The following is an 18,448-nucleotide window of genomic DNA, read 5'->3' as shown; positions in this document are numbered from 1 at the left end:
CCGAGTCCTCCTAGACCTCCATGGAGGGGGTCCTAGATCATCTTTGCCAGCCCTTCATGACCTTCTGCACATGCATGACATGCACACATACACATGCAAAATCTGGCAATGACGGGGAAAAAAGCCCCACGGAAGTTATTTCGCAACTAAGAACCAAGAAAAACAAAAGAAGGCCCCCTCAATCCCCTCTTTCTGACTGGCTTAAACTGACTTGCACCACTCAGATGTGTTAGTCTCCTCCTCTGTGTGGCTCCTGCATTAGTGAAGGGCTGAAAAATTCACCAAGTCACGTAAGAAAAGGCTGGAAATAAGGAAAAGACCATTTTCACAGAGGCCAAATTAGGCCAGAGCAGGAACAACCACTTTTCACTCCTCTCTCTCTCTTAAAGACAAGAGAAAAAAACCCAACACAAACACACATGCAAACCCATTTATTCTAGGATCATGTTTTGTTAATGCAACTTAATTTAATCAAAAAATAGAGACAGAGGAAGAAAAGGAAACAGTGATTTATTCCTGCTCAGAACAAAATAAAAGAGGGAACAAACAAACAATTGTTTAAGCTGGCAGCAAAATATGAACATTTCAAAAAGCTCCCTAACCAGGCTTTCCAGGGATTTCAGGTTTTGGTGTTTGTTCCTGTTAGGGCACATGTAAGTTAGAAGGTACACTTTAAAGGGAATTTTAAACTGCTAAATAACTGACAATGGGACTGTGTAATATATGACCATAATATAAGGCATTTCTCTTAAGTTCTCACAGGTGAAAGTATGTGCCAGTGGATACTGGAATTGCACATCTTATCTCAGACATTGCAGAGGAGGCAGTTTTTAAATTCAATACCAACTTATATATCCTTTGCCAAGGTGCAGTACGTGCTACTTTCTCCTTAGCATATTTATATTCTCACAGCAGCTTAAAATTTTGTGTTAAGAACAGTACATGTTAGTCACTCTGCAAAATATCAACATTTTGAGGGAGTGTGCACATTTCAGATAACTTTAAAAAAACTACCCTATTTTCCACATATAAGGCCTGATTTTGTTTAATGAGCCAAGAATTTAATTTTTTTTTTTCCTTTATAATTTGAAGATTCTTCCCACCTCTGTAATCTCAAACAGAAGGGAGAAACACTATTTTGTGTAACGCAGTTTTGGGGGGCTTTCCAAATTAATAAAGAGATAGTATTAAAAGACTCAAATTCCTAAACATTGGCCAAGCTAATCCTTCTTTTCCACTGTATCATGGAAGAAGTTGACAGGTTTTTTTCTGACCAGTTTCAGGGTCTTATTTCCAAAAGACATGTTTCATTGTTTTCATAAATCTGAAGGCAAAGCACCAACCCAAATAAACGTTTGTTAGGAAGTTTACTTCAGGATGTCCTTTTCACTGGACCATGCTGGGGCTGAAAATATCAAATGACTGACACCAAAATATGTCCTTATTTTAAATTTTATATTGAAAAACAAGAGGCCAGTCTGTCAGAAAAACAACAAAACTCTGCTCAATGTAAGGAAGTATTTGCATTCAGTGAACCTTTTCAACTTGAAAGAGATTTCCCCCCAAACTTTGCAGTTGAAAAAAGAGCAGCAGCAAATACCCAAGTTCTTTCCCACTCTCACCCATCAGCGAGGGTTATGAAAATGTTCCCATCAAGGCACTAAAGGGGAAGAACCATATGGGTTTAATTGCAGTTATTTTTTGTAATTACAGAAGAAAATAAGTAAGGACTGCCAAGCAGCCTACTAAAGCTCCAGACACAGCACCAGCGTCCTGGGCTCAGGACCTCAGGTAGCAGAAGACACCAAAGGCACCCAGAGCCAACGAGCTGCAACAGTCTCTTACTCCTCTGGGCCTTTCTGCTCATTCTCCTGCCCACCACCCACCCAGAGACATCATTCACACAAAGTCTGTTGCACAAAGTCTGTGAGGAAGAGGAGGAGCTGACAGTCCTCTCTCCACCCAGCCAGAATCTGGGGGCTCCATGGAAATGAATGACCAGCTCTGACAATCCTAACAAAGTCGTTTCTGTAAGGACTGACGCCCAAGAGTCAAACTGCATCTCCCTAGAAAAGCTGTCTGCCTTTGGTGCCAAGAGTCCTTCCGTATTTTAAGAGAAGCACTTTTGACAAAGCAGCAGGCAAATCATTTTGTCCAAAGCACTGAGTACCACAACACATATCAGAGCTGGAAACCTTCTGAACTTTGGCAAAAAACTTCATTTTCTAGAAGTAGCCCCTCTCCCTTACTGCTCCAGAAGAAGGGAGAAAGAGCAAACCAGTGTGAAGTTGGAATAGAGGAAAGAAAAATCATTTTCTCCAGCATCCATCACCTGTGACAGGTTAGAATATCCATCAGAGACCTGAAACATTTAAAAGCTCCAAGTTTATCCTGTGTACCACTGTAATAACTCAGACACAAGCCCTTCAAAGCTGGGACAAACAGAGTACCTGAAGAGTCTCATCTTCGTTAACACCAGAGGGAGACGAGACTAAACACAGTGAAGGTGAAAGCACACACAGACCCAGTGCCTGCCATCATGGGGAGGCTTGGCAACTCCTGGAACAGCAGGATGAGTGTGTACACTGGGCTGCCACAAAAATACCCAGCATGAACTAACTGATAAACGTCTCCCCATCTGACAGTGACAGAGCCTGACAACTTACTGAGGTGCTTTATCTTTAGCTGTGTAATTTCATCAGCTTTACAACAGTCTCACTGCTTACACTTTCATATCCTGAAATGAGAGATGAGCTGCTGGGAAGGTAAGATAGCAATGTTCATGCTCAGGAAATTAAAGCTACCCAGTATCTATTTTAATCATCATCAGGATACTTGCTTCTACTATAAAACTTATAAACTACTTTTTTTTTTTTTTTTTTAATCTCATTTAAAGAGGAAAAGAACATTCAGGAAACAACCTTACCTATCATTCAGCATTACTCAGCCTGAGATTTTAAGTCATATACTGTCTGTATTCATCATCCAAACTTTAACTCTTACATTGCTACTTGGGAAGTGTTGGCAAAACAACCTAGCAAATACTGGCAAAACAATAAGTTTGTCAAGAACTAGAACATTCTCGGTCTTATATATTCCACATTTGCACAACAAGTATGACAGCAGTAAATAAAATTATAATAATTTTACATAATTCAAGGGTCCCCCCCAGCTGCTCAGTTACACTGTAAACAACTGGCTAAATAGTTGCTTAATTTCTGATCTTACAAATACAGTCTCAAACACGTAGAAACACAGCATTCAACAACATGCCCCATTCTCTGTATTTTATTGTCATCATCCACCTGCACCCCCATCTGCTATCTCATAACTTCCACATTGAAGCTTTTCAGCCCTCACAAGTGCACTAATGGCCAAGCTTTATTAACACTTCTGACTGGACTCCAGAGGAGCTGGGCTCACCTCTCAGTTTATTCTCATACCAAGTCATTCAGAGCTGTAGCACTCCAGCACGGTAATGCTCAGTTGTTGTGATGGAAGCACACACCAAGTCAGACCCCTCAGGTACCCAGAACATTCAGAGCCCTTTGTTACCCACCCAAACAACTCACAAGAAGTGCTAAAAAAGAAAATGAGACCTTACCATCACTTGCAGAGAACTGCCCTGTTCCTCCAGCTTGAGACTCAAGGGCCCTAATCTAACATGTCGTGTCCAGGTTTGTCACTGTTGTTCCCCACCCCCACAACCAACCTCTTGCAGTTGTTTCCACTTTGTAAAGCAAGTTACATTCTCTGTGTGCCACTGAAAACCAGGTACACCTGACCACTGGCTCGTTATCACATCCTCTCAGAGCCTGAGATCCACCTCACAACTCCCGACCCAGTCAAAATTTAAGCATGTGAAGTGTGTAACGTGCTCACCACTGCCCAGGCCGAGGCACCACACTGTAGATAAAAATGTCATGGGGAATATTTGCTGGGTCTTTTCATGCTACTAGCAGAAAAACTTCTAAAAAAAAAAAAGGCAAAGAAGCAGCTTACCCTCGGAGGGTGGACCCTGAGTCATCTAACACTGACTATTTTGTCAGGTGTTTATTTCTTTACTTTCTTACATGATGAAGAACTAGGCTGCCCACTTATTCCAGCTAACTATTGTTACCAGCCAACAGGTCAGGTCCCACCTGTTTTTTGGGGGGAAAAAAAGCAAAAAGTTGCACAAGTTCCTCTGGCCTTCCAGTATCCCTGGGTTTGCTCTGCTAGGAATACGTTAATTCAACTCTAGTTGAGAAATACAGAACCATTTCAAGTTTAACACACAGAGAAATAGAAAAAGAAAAAAGGCTGTATTGATGGTATTGGTGTTCTGGAGCACCAGTTATAAACCTGCCCTCTTCAGAGGGCAAATACAAATTACAATACTGATCTCTAGCAGGCATGTTGCAAAACACAAGTTTTGCCATCAGCTTTCACTAGGCTAAGAGTCTTCCAAATATCTGCAATTATTCATCCAGAACAAACACCCAAAGGTTCTTTGCCAAAACAAACCGTGCAATAATTGGCTAATCACATCAGTTTTAATGACACCAACAATGAGCCTGCTGTTCAAAGGTCTATTGTGTACTCACTTCTCAAGAGAAACCAGCTCATTAAGTGCTAAATCATCCATCCAACTACCCCCTTTCACTTTTACTGGCAAGCGAAATGGTGAGAGGAGAATCTGAGCTGCCACCTGATTCAAAGTGCTCCAGCTGGCTGCATTCCCATTTTTTTGTTAGAGGGAAAATTGTTCCCTATTACTGTATATCCTTCAAATGAACCAGAGTTTCTTCTATTACTACTGTTTGACACTGTTTACAATCCCTCTTTATAATATGGACTGAAAGTCTTTCTTGAGCAAATACCTTTGTATGAAGTAAAGCAGCAAATGCACTAAAAAAAAAGACTGATTACATTTACCAGATATTAGAGAATTATTAATCTCATCTCTATAATGTTTCTAGCTGCAAAATATGCAAGGAGAAGCACAGTAGGTCAGTCAGCACATCAGCCCTGCATGAGGGAGACAGACACCACCATAGCATTGTTTCCATGCTGGCAGAACACTGTACTTTTCAGGTTATACTTCCCAGTGAGATGCCCAAGATGCATAACTTAAGCTCTCTTAAGCTTTTACCCACTGAGGGTACAAATAATAAGAAATTCTAAAGGGATCTCTGTGGTGGGTGAAAGATTTAATTAAAAAGATGAAAGCAACCCCTTTTCTGTATGCAGGCAGTTTTATTTGCTGCTGATGGAATTATCTGCCTACACAAAACCACAATGTCTGACATATTAGCCAGATTTGCAAAGAAGAAAGCAAATACAAAATAAATAAACAACTATGTAGAATTTGAGAAGCTGCCCAAAATATCAAAAACCTAGCATGTGAGATTTTGTACACATTAGTGCTGACTTCTCCGATTCTTCATTCCTACCATACAAAACCCTGATAAAACCATGTCGACCCCCACCTGAGCAGGGTGGGAAATTGCTGTGAAGCCAAAGGACAACGCTGGCACACATAACAAGGAGGATCAGTTGTCCACCAATAAATCTTAATTAAAAAACATTGCTACCTGGACAAGTAAAGTTTTGGAACTGCCTTCCAAAACAAATAGCTGGTGCAAATAGCTGTACTCGTTAGGGTAGAAATTAAGAGATATTTTAGGAGTGTTTGATCTATCACAGTGACCTTCTTGGATAATAAGAGCCTTCTTTTTTCATCTCTATCATAAGATCACAATTCTCCAACAAGTTAAGTTTGTGATTGCCTGCATTATAAATCACTGCAGTGAGTACAATGCCATGGAGAAGTGAACCAGAGCACAGAGTTCAGAAATAAGCACAGTTTTGTTTACAGTTCATTGTCAAAGAGCTTTAGGATGGTCATCTCTGAACAGAATGATACCCTGAAGTCCAACATTGGCTTTTGGTTCTTCTGAGAGTATGTTCTTTATAACATCACAGCACTCAGAGAAATATTAACCACTACACAGTATTTCAGAATACAAGAAACAATATATAAGATACTAGATAACTTCACAAAATCATTTCATGTTAATACTGAAAAGGCTTTGCTTGTTAAACAAAAAGACCTCCACCTGCAATGCTCACAGCACGTGTGTTAAACCAGTATTTAGACAGTGATTGGAACAACGTTCACGTTACAATGAGTGAGTACAAAACACAAATAACTTATAACTGCTGACAAACAAAAATACTGCACTGTCGAACACGTGATCTCATGCTCTGGTATATTTTGCATTTTAGATCTCATAGTTTCTGAATTTCCTCAGCAGGTCTGATGGAGCATCACCTGACCAGCGGAAACGCAAGTGCCAGTAATTTCCCTCTGAAAATCCTGAGAAAGAAAAAGAGAAAGGCAAGTAAGTTATTATAAATTAAGTAAAAAATTAAGTTGTCTGAAATAATACTTGATAGTCTTCCTCAAAAAAAAAGTAAATAAAAAATTGGTCACTTCCAGTGCTCCTGACCAGCAGGGTCAGGATTCTTGACACGTTTAAACAAGAACTCAAACACCAAACTTCAAAGTATAGATCAGCTGAGAAGAGTCCAAAAGAGAACAGCAAGAACAACAGCAGTCTGCAAAAGAGGATTCACAAAATTAAACTGAACCAATTGCATTGGCTTAATCTAAAGAAGAAGAGACAGATGGTGACATGATAAATCTGCCAGTTAATACTAAAATGTGATTTTCTTATATCAGGAAAATGAAACCTATTAGCAGAATTAGTGTTAAAATCTCTTATGCAGGCTGAAAGAGCTATGTTGAGTTGTAGTCTGTAATTTGTACAGACCAGCAGATAGGAACTGAAAATATCACAGTTTAAAAGTGGAATCCAATGTAGCAATTTTTCCTGGATCAAAACAAAAGCATTATCAATATTCTAACATTAAGTATAAACACTGAAGTACATACAGACCCTCTCAAATAAATATATTATAATATCAACATTTATTAATGTAAATATATGCCTACTGGATAAATTAAGTAGGTGCTTAATGGGTTTGATATTTTTCCCATTCAAATATCTGGAAATTAAATTAAAACCTAAAAAAAAAAACCAAACCAACAACCCTGAGAAAGAAGATGCCTGCAAAGAAAATTCACCATTACAAGAAACAGGATGATTTTTTCTTTACTTCAAAATTTTACTGTTCTACAAGGGATATAGTGATGATTTAATTACCAAAAAAGGGCAAATAGTGTAAAGTTATAGAGCATAATTTTTCAATATCAAGTTTTCGCTCAGGCCTGACATACATTTGTTTGTGTAATTTTCTCATCTATTTTCTGCATTCCACAAGTGGTTGGGATTGCTATCCTCACAGCTGAACTTAATTTCCTGTTTGATCAAATTGGGAAAAAAAAAATTACAGGACTTTGTTTAATAATAGTTCTCTGATAATATAAACCTAAGATTCTGAAACTCCTGAAGGATCAGGCAGAACAGAGGGTGGCTGTTGTGGTAAGTAAACTTTGATCAGGCACACTGACCTAAACAACAGACAGAAGTACTGACTGGGTAGGTGACACTTTTGAAATACACATTTATTCTGGTTGCATGCACTATTTTAAACCTGTTTGAATACAAAAGAAGCCTTCAAGTCTCAAATTTTAGACCTCATTAACTCATCAGATGCAAACTGCTCAAAAGGAATAAATACTGGATAGAAAACAAAACCTAAATATTTTACTCAATAGTTTTAAAAGTTATTTTTTTAAAAAGTCACTGAAAATAACAGCCTTTTTTAAAATTTTTCCTTTTCATATAGCAGCAAAACTAAACTTTTCATTTTGGTTAAAGCTTTTTTTTTTCTTCTTCCTCGCCAGTTTTCTGGGTTTACTAGAAAACAAGTAAGGAAACATGGGGTAAGGAAGAAGAAAGGTCTGAAAACTTCGGAATAAATAATAAAAAGCATAAACCTCAAAACCAAAACTCCAACCCAAAATCATGAAAAAAACTACCAGTTAAACATATTATTCTGAAGGAGAATTGCTCATGATTAAAAGCCCCCATTTCAGGCCAATCCCTGGAAACTGCAATTTTCTGCAACTGCTGTTTTCACTTACTTGGGGAGTCTGGATTCTTTGAAGACTGTGGTTTCACATCAGGAATTGCAACATCATCTTGCTCTCTGTTCCCTCCCAACAATCCATCTTCATTGTTTTCCATCTGTTGGGTCCAAATCTCATTAGTTATGTTGGTATTACTGAAGTCAGGGGCCTCCAGCATTTGGTCCTTCTTACTTTGGACAGCCCAGTGCATTGACTAAAGGAATAAATAACAAGTAACTAATTCCTGTGCTGTAAAAAAGAAGTAATGAACTTTTCTTTCTTATATTGTTGTAATTAATGGTTAAACAAAGCACATATTAAGAGAAGCTTGCAGGTGAATGGACAGGGGAAAGCATAGTTACATGTCACAGCATTGGAGAGGACAGTTCATGTCACATGGGGATGAAGAACAACTGCATCAGATAATTCTAAGGACCTTTCTTCCAGTTTCTTCTGCCAGGAATTCAGACATAAAATTTTTTAAGAGGGCTTGGGTGACTTCAGAAATGTTCTTCTTCAAAGCTGAACTGAACTCAGTTACATGGCATACTAACAGCAAACACTGAAGCTCAGGCATAAAGCTTTAGTTGAAGAGGCTCAAACTTCTCTCCTAAGCAGAACTGAGGTGGGCAGAATTAACCAAGGAAACTTCTATTCACCTGTCTTAAAATATGACTATATAGACTTGTAACTATCACTCACTCTAATAAGGCAGAAAAAAAAAATCAAATATTATGGAATTAAGATCTGCTAGGAACACAGTAGCAAAATTATGAGGGAAAACAACTCTCAGAACATCTGCCTCTGTCACAAGTCATCCCACTAGCCCAGCAGAGTCCCTCCAAAGCCCTGTGTGAAGCCCGGGGTTTAAAGGAACCTATCTTCTGGATTTTTCAGTGAGCTCTTTCTTTAATCAGATAGCATGAAAACCTATCTGATAAGCAATATACCAAAAGAGAATATATTATAAAAAGGTCCCAGCTTTAATCTAACTTTGAAAAGAAATAAAAGTTTCCCACAAAAACAAGGCACGCTGAAGCATTTGGAAACAGCCCTCAAGTTACTTAAACTTCCTGTGCTTAGTGTGCTTAGTATGGCCAGTCTCCGCGAACGAAGATTTGGGAAAGGTCTTTACCCTTCGAGCCTGCGCAGTAGATTTTTTAGGTGAGACACAGTGTGCGCTGAACTGAGCCCACCCTTTAATCCTAAGGTTCACCTGCCGGGGCCGAGCGAAGCTCAGACGGTGGCAGCGAGGTCCTCAGGACGTGGGTTTGTTTAGAGTGACCTTCTCTTAGATGGATGGCCTTACAGGGCTGATGAGCTCCATCTGCCCAGAGGGGTTCCCTGACCGGGAATCAAACCCGGGCCGCAGCAGTGAGAGCACCGCATCCTAACCACCAGACCACCAGGGGGCCCCCTAAACTTCCTGTAACACACACACAAAAGCAGCAACTTGATAAATTCACTCTAAAACTACTGGTCTAACGCCCTTCTGAACGGGCTCCTATAGCCCTGCAATTTTTCCTGCACATCCACAGTGAAGGAATCACTCCGCGCTATTCCTATCCCCGAGCCCCACCACTGCTGGAACTCATCCCCTCACTTGCTGCACCCTTTTGTCTGGCCCAGCCCTACCTTCCCCTCCTCCTGAAGGCCCAACTTAGACAGCACCAACCGTTTTCACGGAGCTGCTCAGGGCCTCCCACTGCTGGAAGGGGATGGTGATGTGGCTTCGTCGCCAGTAATCGTAGCGCGCCCGGCTCTCTTCGTTAGTGAGAATCTCCTTAGCTTGCTGCAGCTTCTGGAAACTCTCCACTAGAACACAAACCAAAAGGATGCTAAAGCCTGTATTTGTTTGCAAAGCACTGAATTCAGATGCCAACAACGGCCCAGAGCAAACAGAACAGAGGAGGCAGAAGGAGAAGCCAGTCAATGAGGGATGTAGTTGTTCTGCTCCCAGCTTGCACAGCTGTAGCTGGTGCTGGGAACACCTTTGGTGGACAGCTGATACCCTTTCAAATGAGGAACAAAATGCTGCTTAGTCTATTGGCTTCAAAAGCTCCTAAATTTAAGCTGAGAGAACCTTATAGAGTACACAGGCAAAAGGCACAAGTCAGCCCTTGCAGACAACCTGAAAAAAGGAAATTAGAGCAACACTCCTTAGAAGGAACACACTTGGATCTACAGAAGCAAGGATGTCAGAGAAAGGTATACCACCAGGAAAACATGAAAAGGGGAAAAACAGACAAGCAGACATTGACAAGCAAGAAGAATAATCTAAAGACAGTTCAAATTAATTAACTTGTGCATTTTGTTAGGTGTGCCCTCTCTATATATGCTAAAATGTCATCCTGAATACCAGACTGTATGAATGAGAGCTCTCCTTCTTCCCTACAGGGTCATTTCTCATGAAACGGTTACTAAGGATGCAGCTGCATGTTACTATTTGTAGAAGGGTTATAAAGATTTAGACCTTATCTATGACTCACCTATTTACAGTGATCTATTATTCATTTATTCCAGTCTACAAATTAGAGAGATTTCTTTTGAAATACACTATGCCCAAACACTAATCAAAATTGGTAACTACAAATCAAACAAGAGACAACAGGTTGAGGGGCCAGTTCTATTAGGTTTCCTTATAGTGTTACTAGTTTTCAACAAAGAAAAGGTCTACTTTAATTACTCTTTATTGAGCTTTAAGCCAATGAAATAAAAAATATAAACTTTTACCAGTAGCATAAAAAGGTATTTAAAGTAAATACAGCATATTCAGTTAAATAGAGCATAAAACACTTCTTCTTGACAAACAAAGCTGGTTTGATACTTGGCATTTGGCCTCTCTTTTTTGAGCTACTTAGTTTCAATTGATTAGGAGGGAGAGATATGACACAGACCAGGGGTACACAGATAGAACTGGACACTGGAATAATCTCATTTCCCTGCTGCAGTAGCCAGAATTTTCTGCAGGCAAAGTTGATTTCATTGGTACTTGTGCTACCATTTTTGAATAAATATTAGTGATCAGGTTACTGTTCATAGGTGGTAGATTGTCTGTCAAACAGCAAATCTCAGGGGGTCTCAAAGTCAAAAATGCCACCTACTTTACTTTTTAAACACCCACAGCCCCCTCCTCTCCTGTGAACTCACCGAGGAAAGGAAAGCCCTGCTTTATAGTTTATAGTTAAACTAATAGGAAGAATCCAAAGAAGAAGTTTCGTGTGTTATTTAAAATGAGAAGCATATTAAATTATTCAACAACCAAATTTTGGTGGGGGATTAAAATCATGATCAGAACATAAGAATATAAACTCCTCAGACGTGGGTGAGTACTGACCAGACCTGTCTGTGGTTATGAATAGGTAAGACTGGATCCAAATAACTCAGGTGCTGCTTAGTCCTCACAGCTCAGGTCCCTGCTCTTGGGGGAAAAACAAGCGACGGGGAAAAAAAAAATCCTAAAAACCAAAAAAATTCAACATGTGTCTTCCTGCACTATCACCTAGATGTGTGCAAGTCTTAGAAAAGAATATTAAAAGCTTACTATTTAAGTAGAATATGCTCAGTACACATGATGATTAAAATATAATGGAGGGGAAGGAACATTTAACAAAGTTTTACGGCTGAATTTAGTATCTTGGACATGTTAATTGTTTTTAAACAGGATATAATACATACCTGCTTTGGGGTTTCCAGGATGCTTGTCAGGATGACATTCAAGGGCTTTAATCTTATATTCTGCAAGAATTTGTTCAACCTAAAGAGAATATTGAGATTTAAAGTAGTTAAATAGGTAGACACAGAAAAGGTTTTCAAATTTGATTTTTGAAAGGGGCTGGGAAAATTAACTAAGAATGCTGAAAGATTTTGTCCTATTCATTTTTACAACCTTTAGTACAAGCAAAGTAGGTAACAACAACCATCTGCCAGTGACACTGTTTACTTAATTTCATTTTCCATGCACTCAGTCTTCTTTTTATGAAGCTCAGTCATCCAATATGGCAAGTTGGCTCTAAGAAAAATGTGTAAAGGCATTTGACCACCCAGGCAAAATGCCTCACTTCAGCTGCTCTTTACTTTGTTTAATCAACTCTAACTCCTTCTTTACTTCTGAAGATCAAATTGTGGGATTAGGTGGCTTTCTCCACATCCTCTTCATAGGAAATTCAGCCAGCACCACGTGGCTTTTCCATCTAGCAGTTCTAGCTAGTTGCTAGCAGTTCAGATTCTTTCTGTCAAGTTAATTTTCTGTGCAAAAAGGTTGGCTTGGAATAGATTTATAATCAATATTAGCACATTTATTAGTGAATTACAAGTTCCCACACAGTTTGTAGTACCGTAAAGTATCACAACCACTGGAAAAACAAAGACATAACAACAGTTAACAAAATACAGGAAACCACTGGAGTGGACATCAGCTTAGATTTTCAAATGTTTAGTGCTTTTCCAAGTATCTTTCTGCTTATTGTAATTTAGAAGCCAAAACTTCTTTATATCCTTCCAGCACAGCTTAAGCTTTCACAACAATTCACCCTGAGGTATCAATTAGTTACTATTCTTTCCCATACAAGAAAGGCTGTTTATATAAATTCCTCATCCTTCAAACCATGAAAGCTACATACAATTTAAATTACTTATTTCAAAATTAAGGCTCATAACATTTTTCCTTTAGAATAAAATCACAGTTCGCTCAAGTAGCTGGCCAAATTTTGTTGGCATATGCTGGGAAAAAATGTGGTCTATGGTGGTATCTTAAGAATTCTACATTTTCCCTCTTCTCAGTGGCTTCTTCTGGAGGAACAGATGTAATGTGGTGTATTTCCAGTCAGTACAACACTTAAGAACACATATATGCTACAGAGAACTTGATGAAGCTGGTTACTGTATAGCCAGCTACCATCTCAAAAGTTACTTAAAGGGGAACTTCGCAGTTAAAATCTGTACAGTAGCAGAGGAAGTCTGTGCTGCTACAAATACTTGACTGCATGTACAAAGGAGGCTGCAAAACACTTGTAATGCTCCAAATTTCTGTTAGACTTTAGCAGTGCTGTGCAGCATCCTGAAGGGAGCTGATCCCAGGGCTCAGTCAGCCTGTGACCTCACTATGGTAAAAACAAGGCAGCAACATCTGCTGCTTCTCTCAACAAACAGTACTTGACAGCTTGTTCTTCAGGGCCCACTAGCATTTATTCCAGCTTTTTAATTTCATTTTAAGCAACTTGAAAAATCGTTATCAGATGTACTCGAACTGCTCGTTAATTGCTAAGATCTTAAGGAACTGGTGTGAGGTAGAAAATGAGAAACAGCATCTGCGAAACAAGCCTGCACGGAGACCTGAGCACTGCCCTCTGCTGGGATCCCTTCTGGGAGTTTCCTCAGGAAAAGCTTTACATTTCCTTCTGAGACACAACGAAGATGTCTCCTCTTGACCTTTACACTTGACCACTAGGACAGGCGAGAGATTAAATTTAGTGGGCAAAATACAGCTTTTACCCCCACTGAATACATCTCTCATTACAGCAGAGTAATCAAAGCTCCTTTTCCAAAACAGATAGACAATTCCAGTTAATATAACAGTTAAATTTAAAAAAAAAAAAAAAATTAGCATACCAGACTTTCAAAAAAATGTTATACGGACACCTTTAGAATGAAGCACACTTGTTTTAGCTACAAATCACTCAACAATTGCTTAGCTAGATGTCTCATTATAAAGAACACATCTGCTACCGAAACAAATTAGGAAAGCTGGTATTTTAATGTCATTAAAAATAGCACTTAAAACCAGTAATATGATGAACAAAAAAGAGATACTGTTTTTGTTTTTCCTCTGAACCAATGAATACGGTTTAAAAAAACGTGAAATATGTACAGGGCCTGCGAAACTCAGCAGCGTTATCAGTGCCCTATAGCTATATAAACATTCATCGTATTAGCAGCATATAAATAGCTTCTTTTCATTTTTCAAAACCGGTAACATATTCCAAAATATTATTTGGATGCTGTCACATGTATGCAGTTGGCTTGTGATTCCTAACCATACCACTCGTTGATCTACACTAATAAATAAACCATTATTTCGGCTGTATCCGTAGCACATTCCTGTTCTACAGGGTACTTTTAACCTCATTCTGGGCTCTTCACGTCGGTGCACACATCAGAAAACCGAGCTTTCCAAGGGAGATGCTACAAGTGGCAAGAAAGAAGGTTCACCAGGCATTTCAGACAGTCCTGCCCGCAAATCCCCCGCGGACAGCCGAGCACATCCAAACTGTGATTAACCGGGGGGAGGGGGGGGGGGGGGCGCGAGGGAAGGTTCTTACCGTCGACAGCTCGTCGCATCCTAGCAAGTTGTAGTAATCCTCCAAATCCTCCGCGCTGCAGTTCAGAATCGCATCCATCGGCACTACTCCCACGGGCTTTTTCCAGCCGGCACAGAGGTTGTAGAACACAATATCAATTCAGAGCTCACACAGGACTTTAAATCAGCCCAGGGCAACAGGCAGCTCCCACGCCGCTCTCCAGCTCTCTCCGGTGCTTTGGAGCGCTGGCAGCTGACACGCAGGGATCACAGGAGTTCTCGGCTGCCATTGGTGCCTGCAGGATGCCAACCCTCCTGCACAACCCTGCTCCCAGCAATGCTCCCTGGGATTTGTAGTTGCCAGAGTCACTTCAACGCTAAACTGAGGATCCCGCCCAGCCCAGAGTTCTGGGCACTGACCGAATCCTGGCCGAGATTCCGCTCACGCCAGTACCTGTGTGACAACTGCAAACCGTGCACAGGCTTAAAGGCTTCCCTGCCCCTGAGCCTACTCAAATACATCTGCTGCTCGATTTTTAATTGCAACTTTTGCCACAGTTTTTGACAAGGGGATTAAATGGGTAATTATAGAAAAGAGTAAGGAATACATCCAAAACAATGGTTACAGGGTACTGACCTTGCCAAAGGCTGTCAGTCACCTCAACAAAAATGGGGCAATCAACTCTCCAAGGCTTCCTCGGGTACATACACACCACTCCTCAAAACCAAATAGCTCCTGTGTATCAGTCATGTATCTGACAATTAAAACTATCCAAAGGCATTATACTATTATCAAATTAAACAGGGACTCTTCCTCATGCTAAATTACTTTCAAATTGTGTATTGAAGGTCTGTACTGCGTGCAAACATGTTCCTTGTAAAACTCATTTTACACTGAAGTGAAACACCTTTAATTTTGAACCATGATTAGTGACCAAGGCCTCAGCCCAGCAAAGACTACAGACACAACTGGTGTCTTCCATGATCTGTTATTTCAGAAGATTACTTCCCAAGTGTAATACCAACCATGTGCTGAAGCGTTTCCTCCGGAGTCTCAGGAACTCTGTTTATACTTTTCCCATCCCTGCAGGAGCTTTGTAATCCAAGATGCTTCATGTCATTAAATACTGCTGATTGTTTAAACTAATACTTAAAACAGATGCCTTCAGTAGGTACACAATTCTAGATGCAGTGACTTTGCAGGGCAGTCTGTGCAGAACAGATCCCCAGGGTGTGATCAAGGCTGGGACAGGTATGTGTGAATCAATGAAGGACCCAGTGGCCATTCAGAGCTGTTTATGAATAACAAATATATAATTTTTGCATTTACAAGTGCTTTCCTTTATTATCTACGTTATTACTGTTCTGCAATGACATTTATTATTAGTCTTCCACTGCTTTCTCTTCAAGGTAGTATTGTCTCAAGTTTTCTAGTTTTACTGGATGTTCAGATAGCTTACTGAGATTACAAACTATATAAAGTACATGAAAACAAGCAATAATATTAAAAGACAAAGCACTAGCCTCGATGAAACCATTTAAATCTGTTAGAAAATTCTACCATCATATTTCTCTGAGTGAAAAAAATGACAGAAATGCTTTTTCAACTTGAAGTGGAAGAATTAGCAGTTACAAATCTGTCTCCACCCATTAAATTAAATTCATAACTTAATAATAAATCAGAAAAGTATAGAAAATAAATTAAAGCCTTTCAGCAAGAGAATATGTAAATATTTAAATAGAATGTACTTTGGGGAGGACAAAAAACAAACAGCTGTCCCTCCTCCCAACAGCATTCCTGACATCCCTTTCTTTTCCAAGTATTCCTTGCATATTTGCCAAAGGTGAAAGGGAAGGCTCTTTAACCCTTTTCCAGTCCAGGGGCTATTTTTGTGGAGCTGCAGGCCCAAGAGCTGGATTCCAGTGACAAACCCCCAAGACTTGGAAGTTGCTCGTTCCCGGGGAATGTGCTCGCTGAAGCCCTGGTCCCATCTGTACTCACCTGCTGAGGCCAAACAAAAAAGGGCTTTGATCCAAACTGCAGCAGTGCCCACAGCTGTGCCCCTGCCCCCTGGACACCCCCAGGCCTTGGGGCACAAAGGGCCTGAAGGTTTGTGTACGGAGGACACAAAACACTGACACCGAATATCAACTCAGCCTTCTACTGCTCCTCCTGACTTCAGTGGGGCAACTCCCACAGCATCATCAAAAAGGAGAACAAGAGAACCTGTACGTACTACACAGGAAAAAACCCCAAAGATTAGCCCCAGGACATAAAGTTTATTTGAAATGGAATCACAGCACAGGATATGGCACATATTATTGCCTGCACACGCTGTGGTTAGTGTTGCTCAGGAGGTACAAACAGTTCTGGAAGTGAGGAAATCTCGTATTTGTTCTCTGTACCCAACCACCAACAAACCACACCTATTCAGTCCTAGCACAGACCAACATTTTGCTCGTTTAGAGCCAAGTGCGAAACTAAATTCTGGTTCAGTATAACAGGACGTTTACCAACACCTTGTAAAAGTCAAAAATGGCCCTTTAAATAAAGCAGCAAGATCTGGAAATCTATTTGAATTTATTCCTCTAAATACACCAGATCTTCCAGGACCACTTCTTCTCAACTGACTTCAGTGGTTTTGCTTCCTCAGGGCAGAGTGCACATTTACAAGTTCAAGGCACAACATAACTCGTTTGAGTTTTGCATTTCATGCTCCATCCCTGTCCCCACACAAGCTCAGAGAAGCAGAAATAAAAGAGGACCCAAGCACTGCCAAACAGACTTCCCAAACTAAGGGTAACTACTGCAACACCATTATTACTGTGATAAATGTCTGCAATATCAGAGGCAGCTTTAGTATCCTCAAGTTACTCCCTCACCAATACCTTCAGATGCTATATCTACATCACTTACAGATTTTCTTCCTTAGAACGCAGTCTTCACATAAATAACCACCAAAACAAGAACATTAAAGCCCCACCTCTCCTTTATATGCTGACAAAACCACTTTGCATGTGCTTCTTAAGAAATCTGATTCTTGCCTCAGCTTCAGTAAGGAAGAAGAATGCTTGCATATAAATTTGAACAGAATAATAAAAACTATCTGATTCACATCTGGTTTCTCAGCAGCTCGTTTTGAGACAGTGTGGAAAATGGCAGGTACGTATTTTTCAGGGTTGTTAATACCTGAAAGAACCACACAAAAAAAATAATTCCCTCCCCTACAAATACATAGACCACCCATAAAGTCAGTTATCTATAAAATAATCCCTTTCAAAGCCAAAACCCATGTGACAACAATCTCAAGCCAAATCTTTTAAAAGCTGTCAGCTATCAAGGCCTGAAAGGAGGAAATTCTACCTGTGTAATCTGAGTCTTGTCACTAAACCTAGGGATTCCATTGTACTAAATTCACTAAAACTCTTCTGCAAACAGCTTGTGATGTTGAGCAGCAACATTAAAAAATATTTAAATATGTAGCCGAGTTGCCTCCAGCCCAGACCCAGGGGCAGAAAGCAGCGCTACAGCACGGAAAGCCCAGGCTCGGTACCTCCGTGTTTGCCACGCGGTGACGGCCCCGCTTCGGCATCACAGTACGGCACCAAGGACCGCCCCTACACATCACATAACGAAAGAGATCGCTAGAAAACCAGCGGGCACCACAGAGACCAGCACCCCTCCAGGGCACGTGGGAACGAATGAACTTGGGGCTGCTATTAGAGCAAGTCCAGGAGCCGTTGTTCAGACGGGCGCTGACCCCACAGAAGGCTCCTGCAGCTCGGGAGCACCGCGGTACAAAATCCCAGAAGACAGGGGGCTAAGGTGTTATCCCAGAGGACAGGGGGCTAAGGTGTTATCCCAGAAGACAGGGGGCTAAGGTGTTATCCCAGAGGACAGGGGGCTAAGGTGTTATCCCAGAAGACAAGGGGCAGTACCTTCGAGCATGCCGACCGTGAGCCCGAGGTGCCGGCGCACACCGTCCCCGGGCAGGCACACGGCACGGACGGCAGGGAGAAGCAGGGGGAGGCAGGGGGAGGCAGGCGACGGCAGGGAGAAGCAGGGGTAG

The 18,448-nt window shown here is 40.7% G+C and overlaps 1 protein-coding gene across 5 annotated transcripts; it reads right to left on the bottom strand.

The window, feature by feature from the left end:
* Positions 1-493: 493 nt before the first annotated feature.
* On the bottom strand, positions 494-18,434 carry DNAJC12 (DnaJ heat shock protein family (Hsp40) member C12). Of its 5 annotated transcripts, none has more exons than XM_064662312.1 (7): positions 18,318-18,434; positions 15,016-16,605; positions 14,401-14,843; positions 11,759-11,837; positions 9,756-9,895; positions 8,096-8,294; positions 494-6,361 (listed from the first exon to the last, which is right to left on the bottom strand). In XM_064662312.1, the coding sequence occupies exons 3-7, from the start codon at positions 14,476-14,478 to the stop codon at positions 6,267-6,269; spliced, it is 591 nt and encodes a 196-aa protein (XP_064518382.1). In that variant the 5' UTR covers positions 14,479-14,843; positions 15,016-16,605; positions 18,318-18,434; the 3' UTR covers positions 494-6,266. The 5 variants fall into 5 exon arrangements, with proteins under 5 accessions (XP_064518382.1, XP_064518383.1, XP_064518381.1 ...); XM_064662313.1 differs by lacking the exon at positions 18,318-18,434 and having other exon boundaries at positions 15,016-15,670; positions 16,381-17,933; XM_064662311.1 differs by lacking the exon at positions 18,318-18,434 and having other exon boundaries at positions 15,016-17,933.
* Between the last annotated feature and the right edge of the window lie 14 nt (positions 18,435-18,448).

Source organism: Pseudopipra pipra, chromosome 8 (genome assembly GCF_036250125.1).
Source record: "Pseudopipra pipra isolate bDixPip1 chromosome 8, bDixPip1.hap1, whole genome shotgun sequence".
In the NCBI taxonomy this organism is placed as follows: Eukaryota; Metazoa; Chordata; class Aves; order Passeriformes; family Pipridae; genus Pseudopipra; species Pseudopipra pipra.
This window is presented reverse-complemented; position numbering and strand designations above follow the sequence as displayed.

Coding starts and splice junctions, on each gene's coding strand:
- DNAJC12 (XM_064662312.1), bottom strand. CDS start 14,478: ATGGATGCGATTCTGAACTGCAGCGCGGAGGATTTGGAGGATTACTAC. Junction 9,896..11,758: donor TCCTGGAAACCCCAAAGCAG/GTATGTATTATA, acceptor TTTGTGTTCTAG/TGGAGAGTTTCCAGAAGCTG. Junction 6,362..8,095: donor AAAGAATCCAGACTCCCCAA/GTAAGTGAAAAC, acceptor TTTCTTTCTCAG/GATTTTCAGAGGGAAATTAC.